Source organism: Argentina anserina, chromosome 2 (genome assembly GCF_933775445.1).
Source record: "Argentina anserina chromosome 2, drPotAnse1.1, whole genome shotgun sequence".
NCBI classification, from domain to species: domain Eukaryota; kingdom Viridiplantae; phylum Streptophyta; class Magnoliopsida; order Rosales; family Rosaceae; genus Argentina; species Argentina anserina.
This window is the reverse complement of record NC_065873.1, coordinates 12416384-12434133: the sequence shown is the minus strand read 5'-3', so window position 1 is coordinate 12434133 and position 17750 is coordinate 12416384. Positions and strand designations below refer to the sequence as shown.

At 38.6% G+C, this 17750-nt stretch overlaps 1 protein-coding gene and 1 long non-coding RNA gene across 3 annotated transcripts; both read left to right on the top strand.

Moving 5' to 3' along the window:
- Positions 1-3711: 3711 nt before the first annotated feature.
- On the top strand, positions 3712-5182 carry LOC126784510 (phytosulfokine receptor 2). Its single transcript, XM_050509975.1, has one exon. The coding sequence runs from the start codon at positions 3893-3895 to the stop codon at positions 5012-5014; it is 1122 nt and encodes a 373-aa protein (XP_050365932.1). The 5' UTR covers positions 3712-3892; the 3' UTR covers positions 5015-5182.
- Positions 5183-8299: 3117 nt separating this feature from the next.
- On the top strand, positions 8300-17125 carry LOC126784517 (uncharacterized). 2 transcript variants are annotated; one of them, XR_007670939.1, is made up of 3 exons: positions 8300-8604; positions 15572-15635; positions 16880-17125. It is a non-coding gene; the product is annotated as an uncharacterized LOC126784517 (long non-coding RNA). The 2 variants fall into 2 exon arrangements; XR_007670938.1 differs by lacking the exon at positions 8300-8604 and adding an exon at positions 14764-15064.
- Positions 17126-17750: the final 625 nt, after the last annotated feature.

Below are 17750 nucleotides of genomic sequence, written 5' to 3'. Positions count from 1 at the left end.
TTGTGTGAATTTTCAAGAAAATTAGTAATTAATCACAAAGTCACATGTTATGGTTCACGTTTACCCAAAACACGGATAAGCTTCAACATACCGTGGCCAATACCAAAGTATGTATACTCAAGGTCAATTCTCCTATGAGTATAATAGTGCATCATTTGTAGAGACTAGGACCCAAGGTAACTCACAAAGCACAAAGCACAAAACAATTTTACCAGCAATTCACTTAAGCACGGGGTAATGCTAATCACCTGACTTCACACCTCCAACTCAATAACGTCAATAAAATATCACAAAGTTCAGTAATTAAGACAATATTTAAATACTAAAAAATATATATAACCTTACACCAAGATATAAATAATTATCAATAATTCAATGTATGCATGAAATAAACAAGTTAATAAACTTGAAAGTAAATGTGCAAATAAAGTAAATGTACTTAAAATAAAAGTAACTAGATAATATTAGTTAGTAGTTAAAGGATTAGTAGTCATTTCTTCCATAATAAGGAAATTTTTTGTCCAAAGTAGCAATTATCATTTAAATAATATTGTCAAAATCTATCAACTTTCCGTATCGATAACTCAATCAATAAACGTCCAAATTAGGTAAGTGAGTAGTCTATGTTCAAGGATTTTTCGTAAAAAAACCAATATGATAAGTCATACAGTCCAGTTCAAAATCATTAAGTCCAAAAAGTTCAAACACAGTAGTAGTGCAGAAACTGATCATCAAGTTATCATTTTAGATGTCTACATATTCTACTTGTAACACAATTTTATCATTTCTTCTGAAACTTTTCAGATTAAAAGTAGATGTCTTATACTTTAATTTGATACAAAGTTTGTGAATAATGGTTAAGAAATGAGTGAGATATGTTTTTTTTTAAATTGTGAGTGCTACAAAAGTTTTTCAGTGAGTTTATTAACTCTAACTTTGATTAGTCATAACTTCTCCATTTCTAAACATTTTTGAGTGATTCAAAAGCCTAAATTGAATCATTTTTCATGAGAAATTTAATGCTATTGTTACCTTGGAAAAACTAAGATGTTATGAAATACGAAAATATAACTCTTACCAAAACATGGTCTTTTCCATTTTATCCTTAGCTATGCACTTTGATAAATCTTGAAAGACAAAAGATTATAAGGATGTAAGATGTACTTACCTTGAAGTTTCAGGAGTGAAATGAGGGTTTTGATGTGGATCCAAAGTTGGATTAGTTTAGTAAAGAAAAAACTTGTTTAAGAGAGAAATAGTGAATGCTAGAATTTAAGCTTGAGAAAAACATTGGATGGTTGAGTTTTCTATCAATTAAGGGAACTCTAGACTTGCTTGATTTCTGATTTTGAAGTCTGAAGAAAACTTGAGGCAGCTCACAACTATAAATAGGCCAAGAAGGAACACAAAAGTTCAATTCACACCTATCATTCTCAATAATTAATATTGAGTAATAACTTAGCTAGTTAGTGTGGTTGTTGACAAATAAAAAAATAGTGTAATGAGGTAAAAACATAAAAATAAATCAGCTAGGTTCAAAACATATTGGCATAAAGATTATATATATATATATATATGTAGATATAACAAACATATTTATATGTGTTATTCTAAAAAGTAAAAGAATTTAGTATATTCCTTTCATAAGGTTTTCAATATATTTGCACTATCTAACACTAATATAGCATAAAAGATAATATTAGTAGTATTAGTCTTAAACTTGATTACAAAGTATCGAGTATACGTAAGAATATGAGCTAACGTATTCAAATCGTGGTCTAATACTTACAAACAAAAATTTTTTATCTTTGAAATTGAAAGTATGAACCTTAGCATCATTGGTTTCTAAAGAGAAATATTAGAAGAAAAATTGAATTAATTCTAAGTTAATATAACCTTAGAGTACTAAATAGTAAATAATAAATTTCGGGGTATTACAGATCTAGCCCTGGCACTAGAGTGAAAGAGGTTCCACTTGATCTAGTTAGTGGCGGTATCAATCTCTGGTGGCTTCTTGAGGTCGCTGAGGGGCATAAAAGCTTCGGTTTGATACTTAGAGGGTGATGTCTTGGCTGGGTCTGGGATTTTGCAGATCCTTGGTTCCATTCCAAGTATGGAATGGGAGGCAGAAGAGTTGACCTGGTTTCGCATGATGTTGTTAAACTCGGGGAGAGTTTGATGGAGTCTTCTTTCGACTTTGAACTGAGATCAGAAATTGGTGAGTTTGAACCTGTTTGGGATTGCAATTTGACTTTTCTGGATGATTGTAGCCATTCCAACATTGGTGCTGCCTCCGGGGTTAGGAGTCTCTTTGACAGTGGACAAGGGACGGCGGTGGTTTTGCTATCCGAATCAGATGCTTTCATCTGGGCTTGGGCTTTGACCACTCTTAGTCTTGCTGCATTGAATTTGATAGGGAGTTGGGTGTTGGGTATGGGCTTGGCCGGTTTTGGTCCATTCTAAGGCCATACTAGTGGAGGCGGAGTCTGCTCCTCCTTCTACTCAGTCAGATTAGTATGTCCGGGTCACAGTGTTTGGAGAATTTAGTTGTAACATTTATTTATTTTTTTCTAAATTTTTCTGAGCATTGAAATAAAATCGCTATAAGCGACTTTTAGAAGGTGAATGCACTTTTGGTTATTTGGGATCTAGATGCAGCTAGGTGTTGGGTATTCATATAGAGTAATTTTTATTGTCGGGCCTCATGAGTGTGTTATTCCTTGTACTATATGCTGAACTATTAAATTGATTGACTTCGTACCGCAACAAAAAAAATATTGCTGAAAAAAATAGTGCTTGTTTGTAAAGTCTCAATATTCTTTCCGGACTCTGTCTAGGTGTTATAAACACCGTCATGGGTATATAATTCATGCTCCCCCTCCTTGTATAATACAGTTTCACTAATACAAATTTGCGTGCAAAGACACCATCTATATATTTAAAAGAAAAGAAAAATCTATTATTCCACATAGATAGGTTTTTTTGAAAATCAGGACTTTTCGGTCGTAAAGCAATTTATTTGTTCTAATATCATGTGCTTGTCCTTTTGTTTTGATCGATGCTCCAGGGGAATATTATAACTAACACCGGTGATACATGAGGCTGTAACTTCACCGCAAATCCAAGCTCATCAGATTTTCATCGAAAAAACCAAGCTCATCAGATTACATGTAGGATATGAATGTTCTATAGTCTAGACAAAAGTGCGGAATTCAACAATTAATATCAAATGGAACTATAAACTCAAACTTTTCATAAGCACACTGGATGTATCTTTCACAGATAAGACATGTCCCTTATGGTTACTAGTCCAGAACAGAACTGAGAGAAGTCAGATTTGGTTATTTCGAAACATTTTACTCTTCTGAAAAAAAAAACATTTTACATTATATACTCATTTCCTTTTGAAGATACGAGGGTCCTCTCTTTATTTTAAGGATACGTAATGACTAATGAACAACTTGTAACCCAAGACACACTAGAAGCATGAGATAAGTAAGATATACCGAATTACAAATATCCATCATGGGTGGAAAGATTAATCCAATTCCAAAGCATTCTAGATTTCCAAAGTACACCTGCAAGTAATTACACGATCATACTCAGTAACATCCAATGAGGCAATGAACATACTTGGCGCGTCTGAGCGCGTTCCTCTGGTTTACTGATCAGTCATCAGTACGACTTCATCGATCATTCTAACTTCTAAGCTCAGACCAAGTCAAACTCCAACCCCATCTTCCACGAAAGTCCTCACCCCCTTCATCACTGTGCCTCCATTTCTTTCATTCTATATTCCCAAAGCCCCCATCTCCGTTCTCACCTGAACCACCATTCTTTGACTCACCATCGATCCTTCTCTCTCGATCAAACAACACTTACAACACCAGCCATGGCCATGGAGAAGACTTTCCAGGCCGTCCTCGCCGCAACCGGAAGCTTCTTCGCCATAACCGTAATCTTCGCCGTCATCTACATCCTCCTCAAGGGCGCCAAGTCTAAGTCAACCTGCTCCCGTCACCGCCGCACCGTTGCCGTCCGTAACAACAACAACAACCCGGCCCGGCTCGTCGACGAGAGCGCCTCCTTCGACCCCAAACTCAAGTTCTCCATGGAAGAAGTCCTCAAGGCGACAAAGAACTTTAACAAGGACCTCGTCGTCGGCGACGGCGGCTTCGGCCTCGTCTACAAGGCCCAGCTCTCCGACGGCCTCAAGGTCGCCATCAAGAAGCTCGATCCCGACGCCTTTCAGGGGTTTCGAGAGTTTCAGGCCGAGATGGAGACTCTAGGTGAGCTCCGGCACCCCAATATTGTTAAAATTCTCGGCTACTGTGTCTCCGGCGCCGATAGGATATTGATTTACGAGTATATGGAGAGGGGGAATCTGGACCGTTGGCTTCACGAGTCGTCGTCAACGGACTTGGACGGCTATGATGACACGGCTGGGCTTAAATTACCGTTATCTTGGAAAACGAGGAATAAGGTCGTTAGGGGCGTGGCGAATGGGTTAGCATATTTGCACGGGTTGGAGAAGCCTATAATTCATAGGGATATCAAGGCTAGCAATGTGTTGTTGGACAGGGAGTATGAGGCTCATATTGCGGATTTCGGGCTCGCGAGGAGCATTGACACGTCAAGATCCCACGTATCGACGCAGTTCGCTGGCACCATGGGGTACATGCCGCCCGAGTACAAAGAGGGGTTCACGGTGGCGACCGTGAGGGCGGATGTGTTTAGTTTCGGGATTTTGATGCTGGAAATTGCCACGGGAAGAAGGCCTAATTTGCCGAGTGCGTTTGACGGAAAGGAGATGGGGTTAGTGGAATGGGCGAGGAAAATGGTGGCGAATAACCGGCAAATGGACATGGTGGATTCGAGTATTGCAAGGGAGGACTTGGATGAAGGTAGTGTCAAGAGGTATTTTGAAATTGCTGGTGAATGTGCTCATGAGTCTGCAAGGCAGAGGCCCCAAATGAAAGATGTGGTTCAGTTGTTAAATGAACTTCCGACGTAAATTAGTTAGGCACGTTTTGTTTTGCGAGTGACATTGTTTGAAGTGTTTTCTATTTTTTTTATGGTGAATAATATAGTTGTGAGTTGTGACAAGTGCTTGTACATATAACACTGAGCAAAATATACAAGGACGTGACTTGAATACAAAATTTAACGAATCACAGTTGCACTTAGTCATCATGTACACGAATATATGCCCATCACGAAAATGTGTCGTAAAGCATTGAGAATTGAGAAGTGCCTACACATTTATCATCCAAGGCGACCAATCTCAATATACAAACAGGTGGAATGTATTCTCAGAAGTAGTCTATTTTGTTCTAGTTAACTAGTAAGTAGTAACCATATATGACCACTAGGGTTGTTTTATTTATTTCATTCCCTCTAGACATTCGATTAACATATTAGCTTTAGATGGAGGTGGACCAAATGCCTAGTGTTCTTTGAAGTAGATGTTGCACACTGGCAGCAGTACATAGTAGTAGTTAGGGAACTTAGGGCTGCTACTTCAGTGCTTCCTATCTGTCGATGTGAATGGCGTGCCCACTTAGACACATTTTACATTTGCATTTCAAATCCTTGTTTTGGCTCAACTCTTAAGAAACAAATATTAGAGAAGGTATATATGCATGAGAATATAACTACAAAGATATGTAGAAGATGTTTAGTAAAGAAATGAGTGTCAATTAAAAAGAGGCAAAAAACATATACTAGGTTTGGAAGAGTTCAGATATCAGAAAAATGCCTCAATACAGAAACATAGAAATAGAAGTACGCTAATACAATAGACACTCATGACATAACTAATAACTCAAGCAAGTTACCCTCCTCCATCTTGCTCTCTTCTGCGGCATCGTCCTCCAAGGCAGGCATATCTACGTCTTCACGGGCTGTGTCATCTTCATCAATGCTGCTTCAACATCCTATTAATTTTTGCCGTGAAAGTGTTGGGATTCTCCAAGCTGAATCCAGAAGTCAAGAGGGCAGTTTCAAACAGCAGCTGCACAAGGTCCTTGACAGACTTGTCATTCTTATCAGCCTCGGGCCCTCGGCCCTCTTCCTCAACCAAATTTCGAAAACGATTTAATGTCAATACACAGTTGCAGCAATTGCTATATACCTATTAGATAGGCAGAGTAATTATATGTAACAGAATGTCAAAAGCATCATCACATTCATCATACATATTGATTCAGTGTCAATCTAACAATTCCACTAGAAACATGACTAATTTATTCAAGAAATTACAACTTATTCAATACAATCAGAGACTAACAAAACAAAGAGCACTAAATTTCGACATTGAATCAATGTCAGTGCAAAATAGCTTACCTAGCTAGCAGATGCATATAACAGTTCTCGTATCAAACCTTCAACAGCATCATCACATTCATAAAAGATATTGACTCAGAATAAATCTAACAATTGCACTAGAAACATAGTTTCTTACATAAACTTGCAACATGTTCAACACAAACCAGAGATATATGGCAACAAAACAAAGAGCACTACGTTTCGACAACGATTCAATGTCAAAGAACAATTGCAACAATCTCTCACACAACAAATACACAGTCAAAAACAATTCTTGAATCAAAATGAAAACAAGCTCATGCATTGTACTGAAAACTCTAACTTGACAAAGCCGAAATAAAAGGATTGTAATAGCTCACCTGCTTTGGTCATGCGAATGCTACTATCAATAATGGAGAGAGTCTTGTTGACCTTATCAGGCACAAGCCTGATGAAAAGCTCCGGCTGAGCATCGAGCTTGCTCTTGCCCGTCAGGTCTCGAATCGAATCGTATCCAAAGCCTACACGTACAAACCCCAACAATCGCATCACAATCAATCTCAAAGTCTCACAAATCAAACAATGCAAGAGAGAGAGAGAGAGAGAGAGAGAGAGAGAGAGAGAGTATGATGTAGGAATTGCTGATGAGAGTTCGCGAAGGAAAATCTCCTTGTTGCTGTAGAAGGTCTCCGCGTCCGCCATTGATGAACACAATGAGAGAAATACGAATGCTGCAAATGCTAGATAAAGTTTGAAGCGATTGAGAATTGTAATTAGGTTGATGAAGCTAGGCGTGATTTCCTCTCCTCCTAATCACCTCAGAGTCTCAATCGAGACTTCTACTCCTATTGGGAATCCTCCAAACGACGTCGTATAAGCTTTGCTCAAAACGTCGTCGTTCATTGATTTTTCGGTGAGCTTAGGAACTCACTCTTTCACTCTGAAAATCTCTGGCGGTTTTCTTTGAAAATCCACAAGCTCAGCTCTCAAGGCACGATTTTCATCTCTGTTGTTTAACCCATGGCTTCTTGTTTTGTATTACGATGGCAAATTTGGATTTGGCTTGCTTTTGCTTTGTTTTTTGGTCTTAGGGTTTTATGAATTATCTGATTCCCATTGGATTCTGGCATTTACATTTTCGCCCTTTACTCTTGAATATGAAAGTTTGATGGATGAAGCAGCCTTGGAAAGCTTTCGAACCTAAGCCTTGGGATTGGCCTAAATGGTGAGGGAGGGAAGGGGACTGGGTTAGGATTCGCATAGGTCAGGGTTTCGAATTGAGTCCTATGTAGTAGCACAAAGATTTCATCACAATGACACTTCAGAGGAGTGTATTATCTATGTTTGTGGGATCATATAATGCACTCATTAGTCCCCTTTTAGTGAAGCTAAGTGACATTATGTATTTTTGTAGAAAATTCATGTTATCCATTTTAGTCTTGTATAATGGTGTTTTAGACTATTGTATGATAGTTTGCTACATATTTTGGGGGTTCTTATCGTTTATAGTCACTGTTAGTTGGGCTTGACAGTGGCCGAATTTGTTGCATATATCCAGTCATTCATGTATGAATTACTGATGCAATGGAAGTGTTTAGCATTTTCACCTTTTAATGTGTAATAACCCGAATTTTTAGAAACTAAATGTCGAGTATTTTCAAAGTGTTAAACTTGTGAAATTAATTCAAGACGACAATTGGAGGTTTGCGACATTTCGAAACGAAAACGGAAACGTTCTCGGATCATTTAATTAGAAAACGTAACGTTACCGCAACGTATAGATCGCCTTTTATTCCGTCGCTCGGTTGCGAAAACTTCCTTCACGAAAGTCGTAGAGCTCATCGATACGAATTCATGGACACGTCATGCGTTCGAATCGGACGTCGGACGCGAAAGTTATTAACATCGGAAGTTCGTTTCCGATTTTGGAAATAGTATAAAAGGAAGGAGAGGAGATTAAAAATCAGAAAATCAGATTTTTCTAAAAATCAGCTCGGGTACTGTTCACCCGAGCTCGGGCACTGTTCACCCGACCCAAAAACCTTCTCCGGCCGATTTCTCCACCATCCGACGTCGCCTCGTGTCGTGCCACCTATCAAACTGACGGGCTCGACGAGCTCCATCTTTTGGGCTACGCCTTGCACTCCGGCGACAACCACACACGGTGTAGCAACCGCCGGAAGTTACTGCTGTGGCGGCGCCGCCTCCTCCGGCCACCATGGCTCAAGATTCTTGGGGGGTTTTGCTTGTCTCAGTCCCAGCAACATTCCCACAAAAGGAATCGAGCCAAATCGAAGTGTAAGTACCCGAATCAAAATTTCAATTTCTAAGGTTTGTGAATAGTGCCGATTTCATGTTTTTCGTTGTTTGGACTGTTTAGACTTGGATTTAGACCTTGGTGTCAACTAGGAAGTTCTTGGAAATGTTGTTTAGGTTGTGGTGGTGAAATTTTGTGATGATTGGTGGCGGTCGGTGAACAGTAACGCCGAATGAATAGTAACTGTGAATAGTAACTCCGCATAAATAGTGATCTGTAACAGTAACTGTGAATAGTGATCTGTAACAGTAACTGTGAATAGTGATCTGTAACAGTAACTGTGAATAGTGATCTGTAACAGTAACTGTGAATAGTGATCTGTAACAGTAACTGTAAACAGTGTCATGGTAAAAACAGTAACTGTGAACAGTGTTTTGGTAAAAACAGTAACTGTGAACAGTGGTTTAGTAAAAACAGTGATTAGTGAACATGAACAGTGTTCCGTGAACAATGTTTTATGAACAACATTTAGCTGTGCTGAACTCGTCACCTGATATTTTAAGTATCATTTTCTAAGCATTTATCGTGCTATTAGGTGACTGACGAAACGAGTGAGGAAATTACTTTTAGGGTCGTGGAAGTTGCACGCAGGAAAGAAGGTGATTAAAATCTCACTTATTTACGAATCTACCCTTGCGGTGATTCCAAGATTTTTGCAAGAGTTTTTAATATTGAATTACGACATGTATACAATATAGTGGATTACGTATATATCGTATAAATGGTAATAAGTACATATATATATAGTTTGTTATATTATATACTGTTATGAATTCATTGGAATTGGTCATTTCGAATGACGAGAATTAAATGTTGAGCATGTGATGTGATTTTTGTACAATATGAGGTGTGATTATTGTACGTGGTTTTAACATGAGTTTGTTAAAATGTTTTGTCTTCGGACGAGTTTTGTCTTCGGACGAGTTTTTATCTTCGGACGTGTTTATAAAATATGACATGTATACGATATAATGGATTATATATATATTGTATAAATGGTAAATATGTACATATATATATATAGTTTGCTATATAATATACTGTTATGATTTTATCGTGATTTATGTGATTTCGATGACGAGATTTAAATATCGAGCATGTGATTTTGATTTGTACAATATGATGTGAGATTATTGTACGTGATTTTAACATTGAGTTTGTTAAAATGTTGATTTGTCTTCGGACATGATTTTTGGTACAATATGATGTGAGATTATTGTACGTGATTTTAACATTGAGATTATTAAAATGTTGATTTGTCTTCGGACATGATTTTTGGTACAATATGATGTGAGATTATTGTACGTGATTTTTAACATTGAGATTGTTAAAATGTTGATTTGTCTTCGGACGTGATTGGTACAATATGATGTGAGATTATTGTACGTGTTTGGCAAGTCGGAACCTAGCCTTTGGCCGGGCGAAAGTTACGATACAGTTAGAGCTCTAGTATGTCTGCCTTAGTACTGCATGTGAGGTAACGGGTGGTTATCTGCTCATGGGTACTCAGATTGTTTTGGATGTTGGGTAGCGGGTGGCTATCCAACGTCGGCGGTGTATTACGAGAGGGGTAACAGATGTGTACCAGCGTTCTTGGTACCCGTAATATAAATGCATTTGGGTAACCAGAAGGGTTACTTAATTTCTCATGAGCGTTTTATTTCATATTTCTTTGGGACAACCAGATGGGCCGTCCATTGACTCATGAGTGCATTTATATTTGTTTGATTTGTGGATTTTCGTATATATATATTAATATGCGAGTTATATTTTCATTTTACTCATACGAGCTGTAAAGCTTACCAGGTTTGTGTTTACAATCCCGGTGCACCAATTCGATGGTGTAGTGGATAACTCCGCAGGTGTGGATTAGCGGGAATTGACGGACTGCTCAGAGGACTTGAAGTTATTCATCTCCAGCTTGTGTGAGGATTTTGTGTGACTATCTTATGAGTTTGTTGTGAGGATTATGCAATTCCATTTGTTATAATATTGAATTATAATTTGGGTTGTAATAATCGGTTTAACTGAGTTGTATTTTGAACTCAGAGATGATCCGCTGTGGCATTTTAAATGATTTCGATTCGTTGAAATTGTTTGGTGTTTAACGACTTTGAAATTTTGAGTTTTTAAGCTTGAAATTTTAGGGTCGTTACAGTTGGTATCAGAGCCTAAGTGTGTATTTGGCGATTATCAATATTATCCGGGAGCGATGATCCGACTGCAGGCGGGCACCCATCACATGCTCCTCGGTATTGATATGTTGTCGGGTACGCGAGAGTGTTAGGAGCCATACCTTATGGTTTGGTCCTGTAGAGAGTATTGTGACGATAATCCGATGATTCACCTTCTTCTGAAATTTCATGATTAATATTGGTTGGATCTATTTTGTCGAATTCGAGACTTCACATGTATGACTGAGTGTTAATTGTTGAATGGTGATGAATTTGGAAAAAGGGCCGTGAACAGGGCCGAGGACGGACGAGAGGTCGCGGCCGAGGTATGGTTGCAGGCCGAGTCCGCAATGTGGATAACCTTTACGAGGAGGCTGCTCCACGGGCAGAACAGGTTGACCCTGCTGCTGTCGTTAGAGACGACGATAGTCGTGTGTTAAGTTGATCAAGGACTTTAATCGTCTGTCAACGTCTTATTTCATAAAGGCTTGGATCATATGGTAGTGGACCACTGGATCGAGGACATCATAATCTACTTTGAGATGATTGAGTACCCTGAGGAAGAGAAGAAGATGATATCGACACTTATTAGTGATAGTTAGGTAGAGGAGATGTTATGATTGACTTCTACATCTATGAGAAACTCTTTATGTGTCACTTCGCATTTGGAGTGTTCCTCGAATTGGAGACAATGAAAGGCTTGTCCTATTGTGATTGGAAGTGGAGAGTTCTCTATTTATCTGATCGTGATTCCGGATCATACCTATGATGTGATCATAGGAATTGATTGGTTGAGTACGCAGTACACGGTGATTGATTGTTTTGACATGGTGGGTTCATTCGTAGACCCAGGAAACCAGAGTTTCGTATCTTTGACTCGAGGCGGATAATGCCATGAGAGCTTGAGTCATGGCATATGTTGAGTATGTGGATCTGAAGTAGCTATCACAGACATCGTTGTGATATCAGAGTAAAGCGAGACGTTTCAGGAGATACTGTGTTATAGCCCCTATAACGAAGACGCCGTATGGATGGGGCAAATGAATTCAAAGACTTAATGACTGGTGCGATCAGCTTAGAGAGGCTACAATACTCTCTGAGTTTGACATGCGATCCAGATACTAGAATGCTAACAGGTTTGAGTATATAGTTTCCTATCAGGGCAGAGAACTATCAAGGAGTCTTGATAGAGAGCGTTGACCTTATATTGAGGGATGTTCAGTGTTTAAATGTTAAGGACTAGATTTTAGTTATGCAACTAATCTAAGTTGAAGCCTAACAAGGTTGAGATATTATGTTCAGGTAAGAGATGTGTAGACCATAGGTTGGAGGTGGTTAACGAAAATTTTCGTGACTAGCATCTCTAACGCTATTGGTAACAGAGTGGTAGGGCGTATGATACGTCCATAAAGTGGTAATACAATTATTGAATTGAGATTGACATTTTGTCGACGTGACATTCCAAACTTGTTTTGGTTCGGCTATAGACAATTGATGTTACGCATTGTTCTTGGCTGAGCAAGAAATATAAGGTGATGGAGAAATCTCAATGTGGCGATATGAATTAATTATTTGCTAGATGAGCATTTAAATGAGAACGCTGGTCTTTCAGGATTTATTTATTTTGGTGTTGGGGATTGGAACTTCACAATGCCACTGGTCCAAATGAGACGCAATGGCGGTGAAGTAACTCTATTGAAGGTAAGGTATGAGATGACCTTAGCTTAGTGGTGTTTTAACGAATTGGTCGTGACAAGTACCTTCTAACTGGTAAAGAAATGGTTGAGGACTAAATCTTCTTTTCAAGTGCAAGTGGTGTTAGTGTTGGAGACTTAGAGTTTTTTTTCCCTCTATGCATCAGATTGTTTATTGTTGGATAAGGCGAAGTTGACTGAAGTGTTCAACAAGGGATAAATTTTACGATAAAGAGTAATCAATTATATTACTGCTTGCAGAGAAGTTATTTTGGCCGAATGCGTTGGCCATGAGGGTTCTTAATGAAAGTAAAGAAACAACTGTTTAGAGTGGTATAGCGATCATTTTGGGTTAGTTTTGAGGAGATGGTGGACCTAATATCGGGTTCTGTTGAAGTAATTACTAAACTTATTAGTACTACAACGGTGGGAGGAACCAATATCTTAGATGATGCACTGGGGCATTTGTGTGGGACCGTATGTCATGCATTTGAGGCATGTATGAACCAGGGGTAGAGTATATCTCGGTTGTGGTCGTGTTGGATTTTGCGCTGTAAAGTTCACCTAATTTTTCATGTTCCACCGTTGGGAGATAAATGCATTCTTTGTTTGAACCCCAAATTGTGGCATACCACTCATGGAAGCAGGAAGCTGTAATTAATTTTCGACGGTAAGTTTTGGTGAGTGTGATGGGATGCGTCACTCTTGTGGTGGCGGTAGAGGTTCTCTACTGCCTTGTGCGTATATTAGTCAATTCTCTGGTGAATTTTTTTTAGAGTAATTCTTAATCCAAGATGGTGTTCTGTGGTGGTTGTGAACTCAATGAGTTAAGATTTTTTTATCGTGTTGCCGATACAAATATGGTACTTGAGTGGGTACCATGCACGACAACTTTTGATTGTTATAATAAGATGATCATGAAAGGAGATTATTTTGTTGATTGGAAGGAATGGTAGGTTCGTTATTCTAGCGATGCATTGTGGTGAAGTCATGAAGGTATTGTCGTGATAAAGCACGTTTATTTGAAAACCACTATGTGTGATGAAAGTAGTAGGCATGTGTTAATCATTGATTTGACTCATGTTAGATGTTGAGAGTTTTGACCATGCTTAGTGGTAGGAGCTAACTCATGACGTGAGGATAGTCTGTCAAATCGCAAGAGAGTGGTGAACTAGACAAAAGAGGGCGTCGACGCCTCCATGCTGAAAACATCATTATGTTTCGGGAGGATGATTATATTTTGAGTAGCTCACATTCGACTATTATTGTTAGGACATGTGACAGATTGTCTGATGGAGGAAGTTTGAGGTAACAAAAGATAGGTTGAGAGCTTGTATGCTGGATTTTAAGGTAGCTGTGAAATCATTTGAGATTGATTGAGTTCGCCTACAATGACAGTTACCCTTCCAGCATTGGCATGGTACCCTATGAGGCACTTAAGGTAGACCGTGTCGATCACCTATCTGTTGGGCCAAAGTTGGGTGTAGTGAGATTTGACAAGAAAGAAAAGTTGGCCGAGGTATGTTGGGCCTTTGAGATTCTCGAGAAGGTGGGAAAACTAGCCTTGCCTACTAGCATGTCGGACGTTCACAACGTCTTCTACATTTCCATGTTGAGGAAGTATGATCCTGATGTGTCGCATATGTGATCGATCATAACACCATTGAGGTGAAGGAAAATACCACTTTTGTTTTGAGCCGGTTTGTATTTTGAATATATCCACAAAGAAGCTTTGGAGGAAGGAAGTGGAGCTAGTCAAGGTATTGTAGAGCCATCATGATGAAGGTGATGCATCATGGAAGCTAGGGTCGGATATGAAGACGGGATACCCACAGTTGTTTATTGAGTGAACTTGAATTTCGGGACGAAATTCCTTTTAAGGGGGGTAAAATGTAATAACCCGAATTTTTAGAAACTAAATGTCGAGTATTTTCAAAGTGTTAAACTTGTGAAATTAATTCAAGACGACAATTGGAGGTTTGCGACATTTCGAAACGAAAACGGAAACGTTCTCGGATCATTTAATTAGAAAACGTAACGTTACCGCAACGTATAGATCGCCTTTTATTCCGTCGCTCGGTTGCGAAAACTTCCCTCACGAAAGTCGTAGAGCTCATCGATACGAATCCATGGACACGTCATGCGTTCGAATCGGACGTCGGACGCGAAAGTTATTAACATCGGAAGTTCGTTTCCGATTTTGGAAATAGTATAAAAGGAAGGAGAGAAGATTAAAAATCAGAAAATCAGATTTTTCTAAAAATCAGCTCGGGTACTGTTCACCCGAGCTCGGGCACTGTTCACCCGACCCAAAAACCTTCTCCGGCCGATTTCTCCACCATCCGACGTCGCCTCGTGTCGTGCCACCTATCAAACTGACGGGCTCGACGAGCTCCATCTTTTGGGCTACGCCTTGCACTCCGGCGACAACCACACACGGTGTAGCAACCGCCGGAAGTTACTGCTGTGGCGGCGCCGCCTCCTCCGGCCACCATGGCTCAAGATTCTTGGGGGGTTTTGCTTGTCTCAGTCCCAGCAACATTCCCACAAAAGGAATCGAGCCAAATCGAAGTGTAAGTACCCGAATCAAAATTTCAATTTCTAAGGTTTGTGAATAGTGCCGATTTCATGTTCTTCGTTGTTTGGACTGTTTAGACTCGGATTTAGACCTTGGTGTCAACTAGGAAGTTCTTGGAAATGTTGTTTAGGTTGTGGTGGTGAAATTTGGTGATGATTGGTGGCGGTCGGTGAACAGTAACGCCGAATGAATAGTAACTGTGAATAGTAACTCCGCATAAATAGTGATATGTAACAGTAACTGTGAATAGTGATCTGTAACAGTAACTGTGAACAGTGTCATGGTAAAAAACAGTAACTGTGAACAGTGTTTTGGTAAAAACAGTAACTGTGAACAGTGTTTTGGTAAAAACAGTAACTGTGAACAGTGGTTTAGTAAAAAGAGTGATTAGTGAACATGAACAGTGTTCCGTGAACAATGTTTTATGAACAACATTTAGCTGTGCTGAACTCGTCACCTGATATTTTAAGTATCATTTTCTAAGCATTTATCGTGCTATTAGGTGACTGACGAAACGAGTGAGGAAATTACTTTCAGGGTCGTGGAAGTTGCACGCAGGAAAGAAGGTGAGTAAAATCTCACTTATTTACGAATCTACCCTTGCGGTGATTCCAAGATTTTTGCAAGAGTTTTTAATATTGAATTACGACACGTATACAATATAGTGGATTACGTATATATCGTATAAATGGTAATAAGTACATATATATATAGTTTGCTATATTATATACTGTTATGAATTCATTGGAATTGGTCATTTCGAATGACGAGAATTAAATGTTGAGCATGTGATGTGATTTTTGTACAATATGAGGTGTGATTATTGTACGTGGTTTTAACATGAGTTTGTTAAAATGTTTTGTCTTCGGACGAGTTTTGTCTTCGGACGAGTTTTTGTCTTCGGACGTGTTTATGAAATATGACATGTATACGATATAATGGATTATATATATATTGTATAAATGGTAAATATGTACATATATATATAGTTTGCTATATAATATACTGTTATGATTTTATCGTGATTTATGTCATTTCGATGACGATATTTAAATATCGAGCATGTGATTTTGATTTGTACAATATGATGTGAGATTATTGTACGTGATTTTAACATTGAGTTTGTTAAAATGTTGATTTGTCTTCGGACATGATTTTTGGTACAATATGATGTGAGATTATTGTACGTGGTTTTAATATTGAGATTGTTAAAATGTTGATTTGTCTTCGGACATGATTTTTGGTACAATATGATGTGAGATTATTGTACGTGATTTTTAACATTGAGATTGTTAAAATGTTGATTTGTCTTCGGACGTGATTGGTACAATATGATGTGAGATTATTGTACGTGTTTGGCAAGTCGGAACCTAGCCTTTGGCCGGGCGAAAGTTACGATACAGTTAGAGCTCTAGTCTGTCTGCCTTAGTACTGCATGTGAGGTAACGGGTGGTTATCTGCTCATGGGTACTCAGATTGTTTTGGATGTTGGGTAGAGGGTGGCTATCCAACGTCGGCGGTGTATTACGAGAGGGGTAACAGATGTGTACCAGCGTTCTTGGTACCCGTAATATAAATGCATTTGGGTAACCAGAAGGGTTACTTAATTTCTCATGAGCGTTTTATTTCATATTTCTTTGGGACAACCAGATGGGCCGTCCATTGACTCATGAGTGCATTTATATTTGTTTGATTTGTGGATTTTCGTATATATATTAATATGCGAGTTATATTTTCATTTTACTCATACGAGCTGTAAAGCTTACCGGGTTTGTGTTTACAATCCCGGTGCACCAATTCGATGGTGTAGTGGATAACTCCGCAGGTGTGGATTAGCGGGAATTGACGGACCGCTCAGAGGACTTGAAGTTATTCATCTCCAGCTTGTGTGAGGATTTTGTGTGACTATCTTGTGAGTTTGTTGTGAGGATTACGCAATTCCATTTGTTATAATATTGAATTATAATTTGGGTTGTAATAATCGGTTTAACTGAGTTGTATTTTGAACTCAGAGATGATCCGCTGTGGCATTTTAAATGATTTCGATTCGTTGAAATTGTTTGGTGTTTAACGACTTTGAAATTTTGAGTTTTTAAGCTTGAAATTTTAGGGTCGTTACATAATGTGTTACCTTATACTAGAGAACTACGCTTTTTACCACTTCCTTGTATGGACAAAAGTAGACTTGAGAAGAGAAAGGGATTAACTCTATTAGACTTGCTGTCAATTGGTATTGTTGCAGGTTCCTAAATAAGTCTAAGAATATAACCAAAACCAAACTAAACCAAAGATTGTTGCAAATTGATGCGTTTAGAGTTATGTTCTCATTTCTTAAGTCAGATTCAAAATCATTGAGTTATGTTCTCCTCTTACGTTTGTACTTTTAGGTCATCTTCCCATATTCATCTTCCCATATTTTGCATAGCATGATGTTACTGTCGTACCTGAATCACAGAACCTCTCTCTGTATGGCTTTTTGAACAGTGATATTGCTTCTCCATTGATCAAGAATTTCAATTTTCAGGAAGTGTCATGATTTTAATTAGGATGGATTCAATTAGTTAGAATGAGCACAAGGTTCCTTAGTTAGAATGTGATTCCAACTCAGCGCCTGTTCTTTTTTGTTTTTTGGGTCCTTTTTGTTTTGTTTTTTGAGATGAGCATTCTCACTATCACAGATT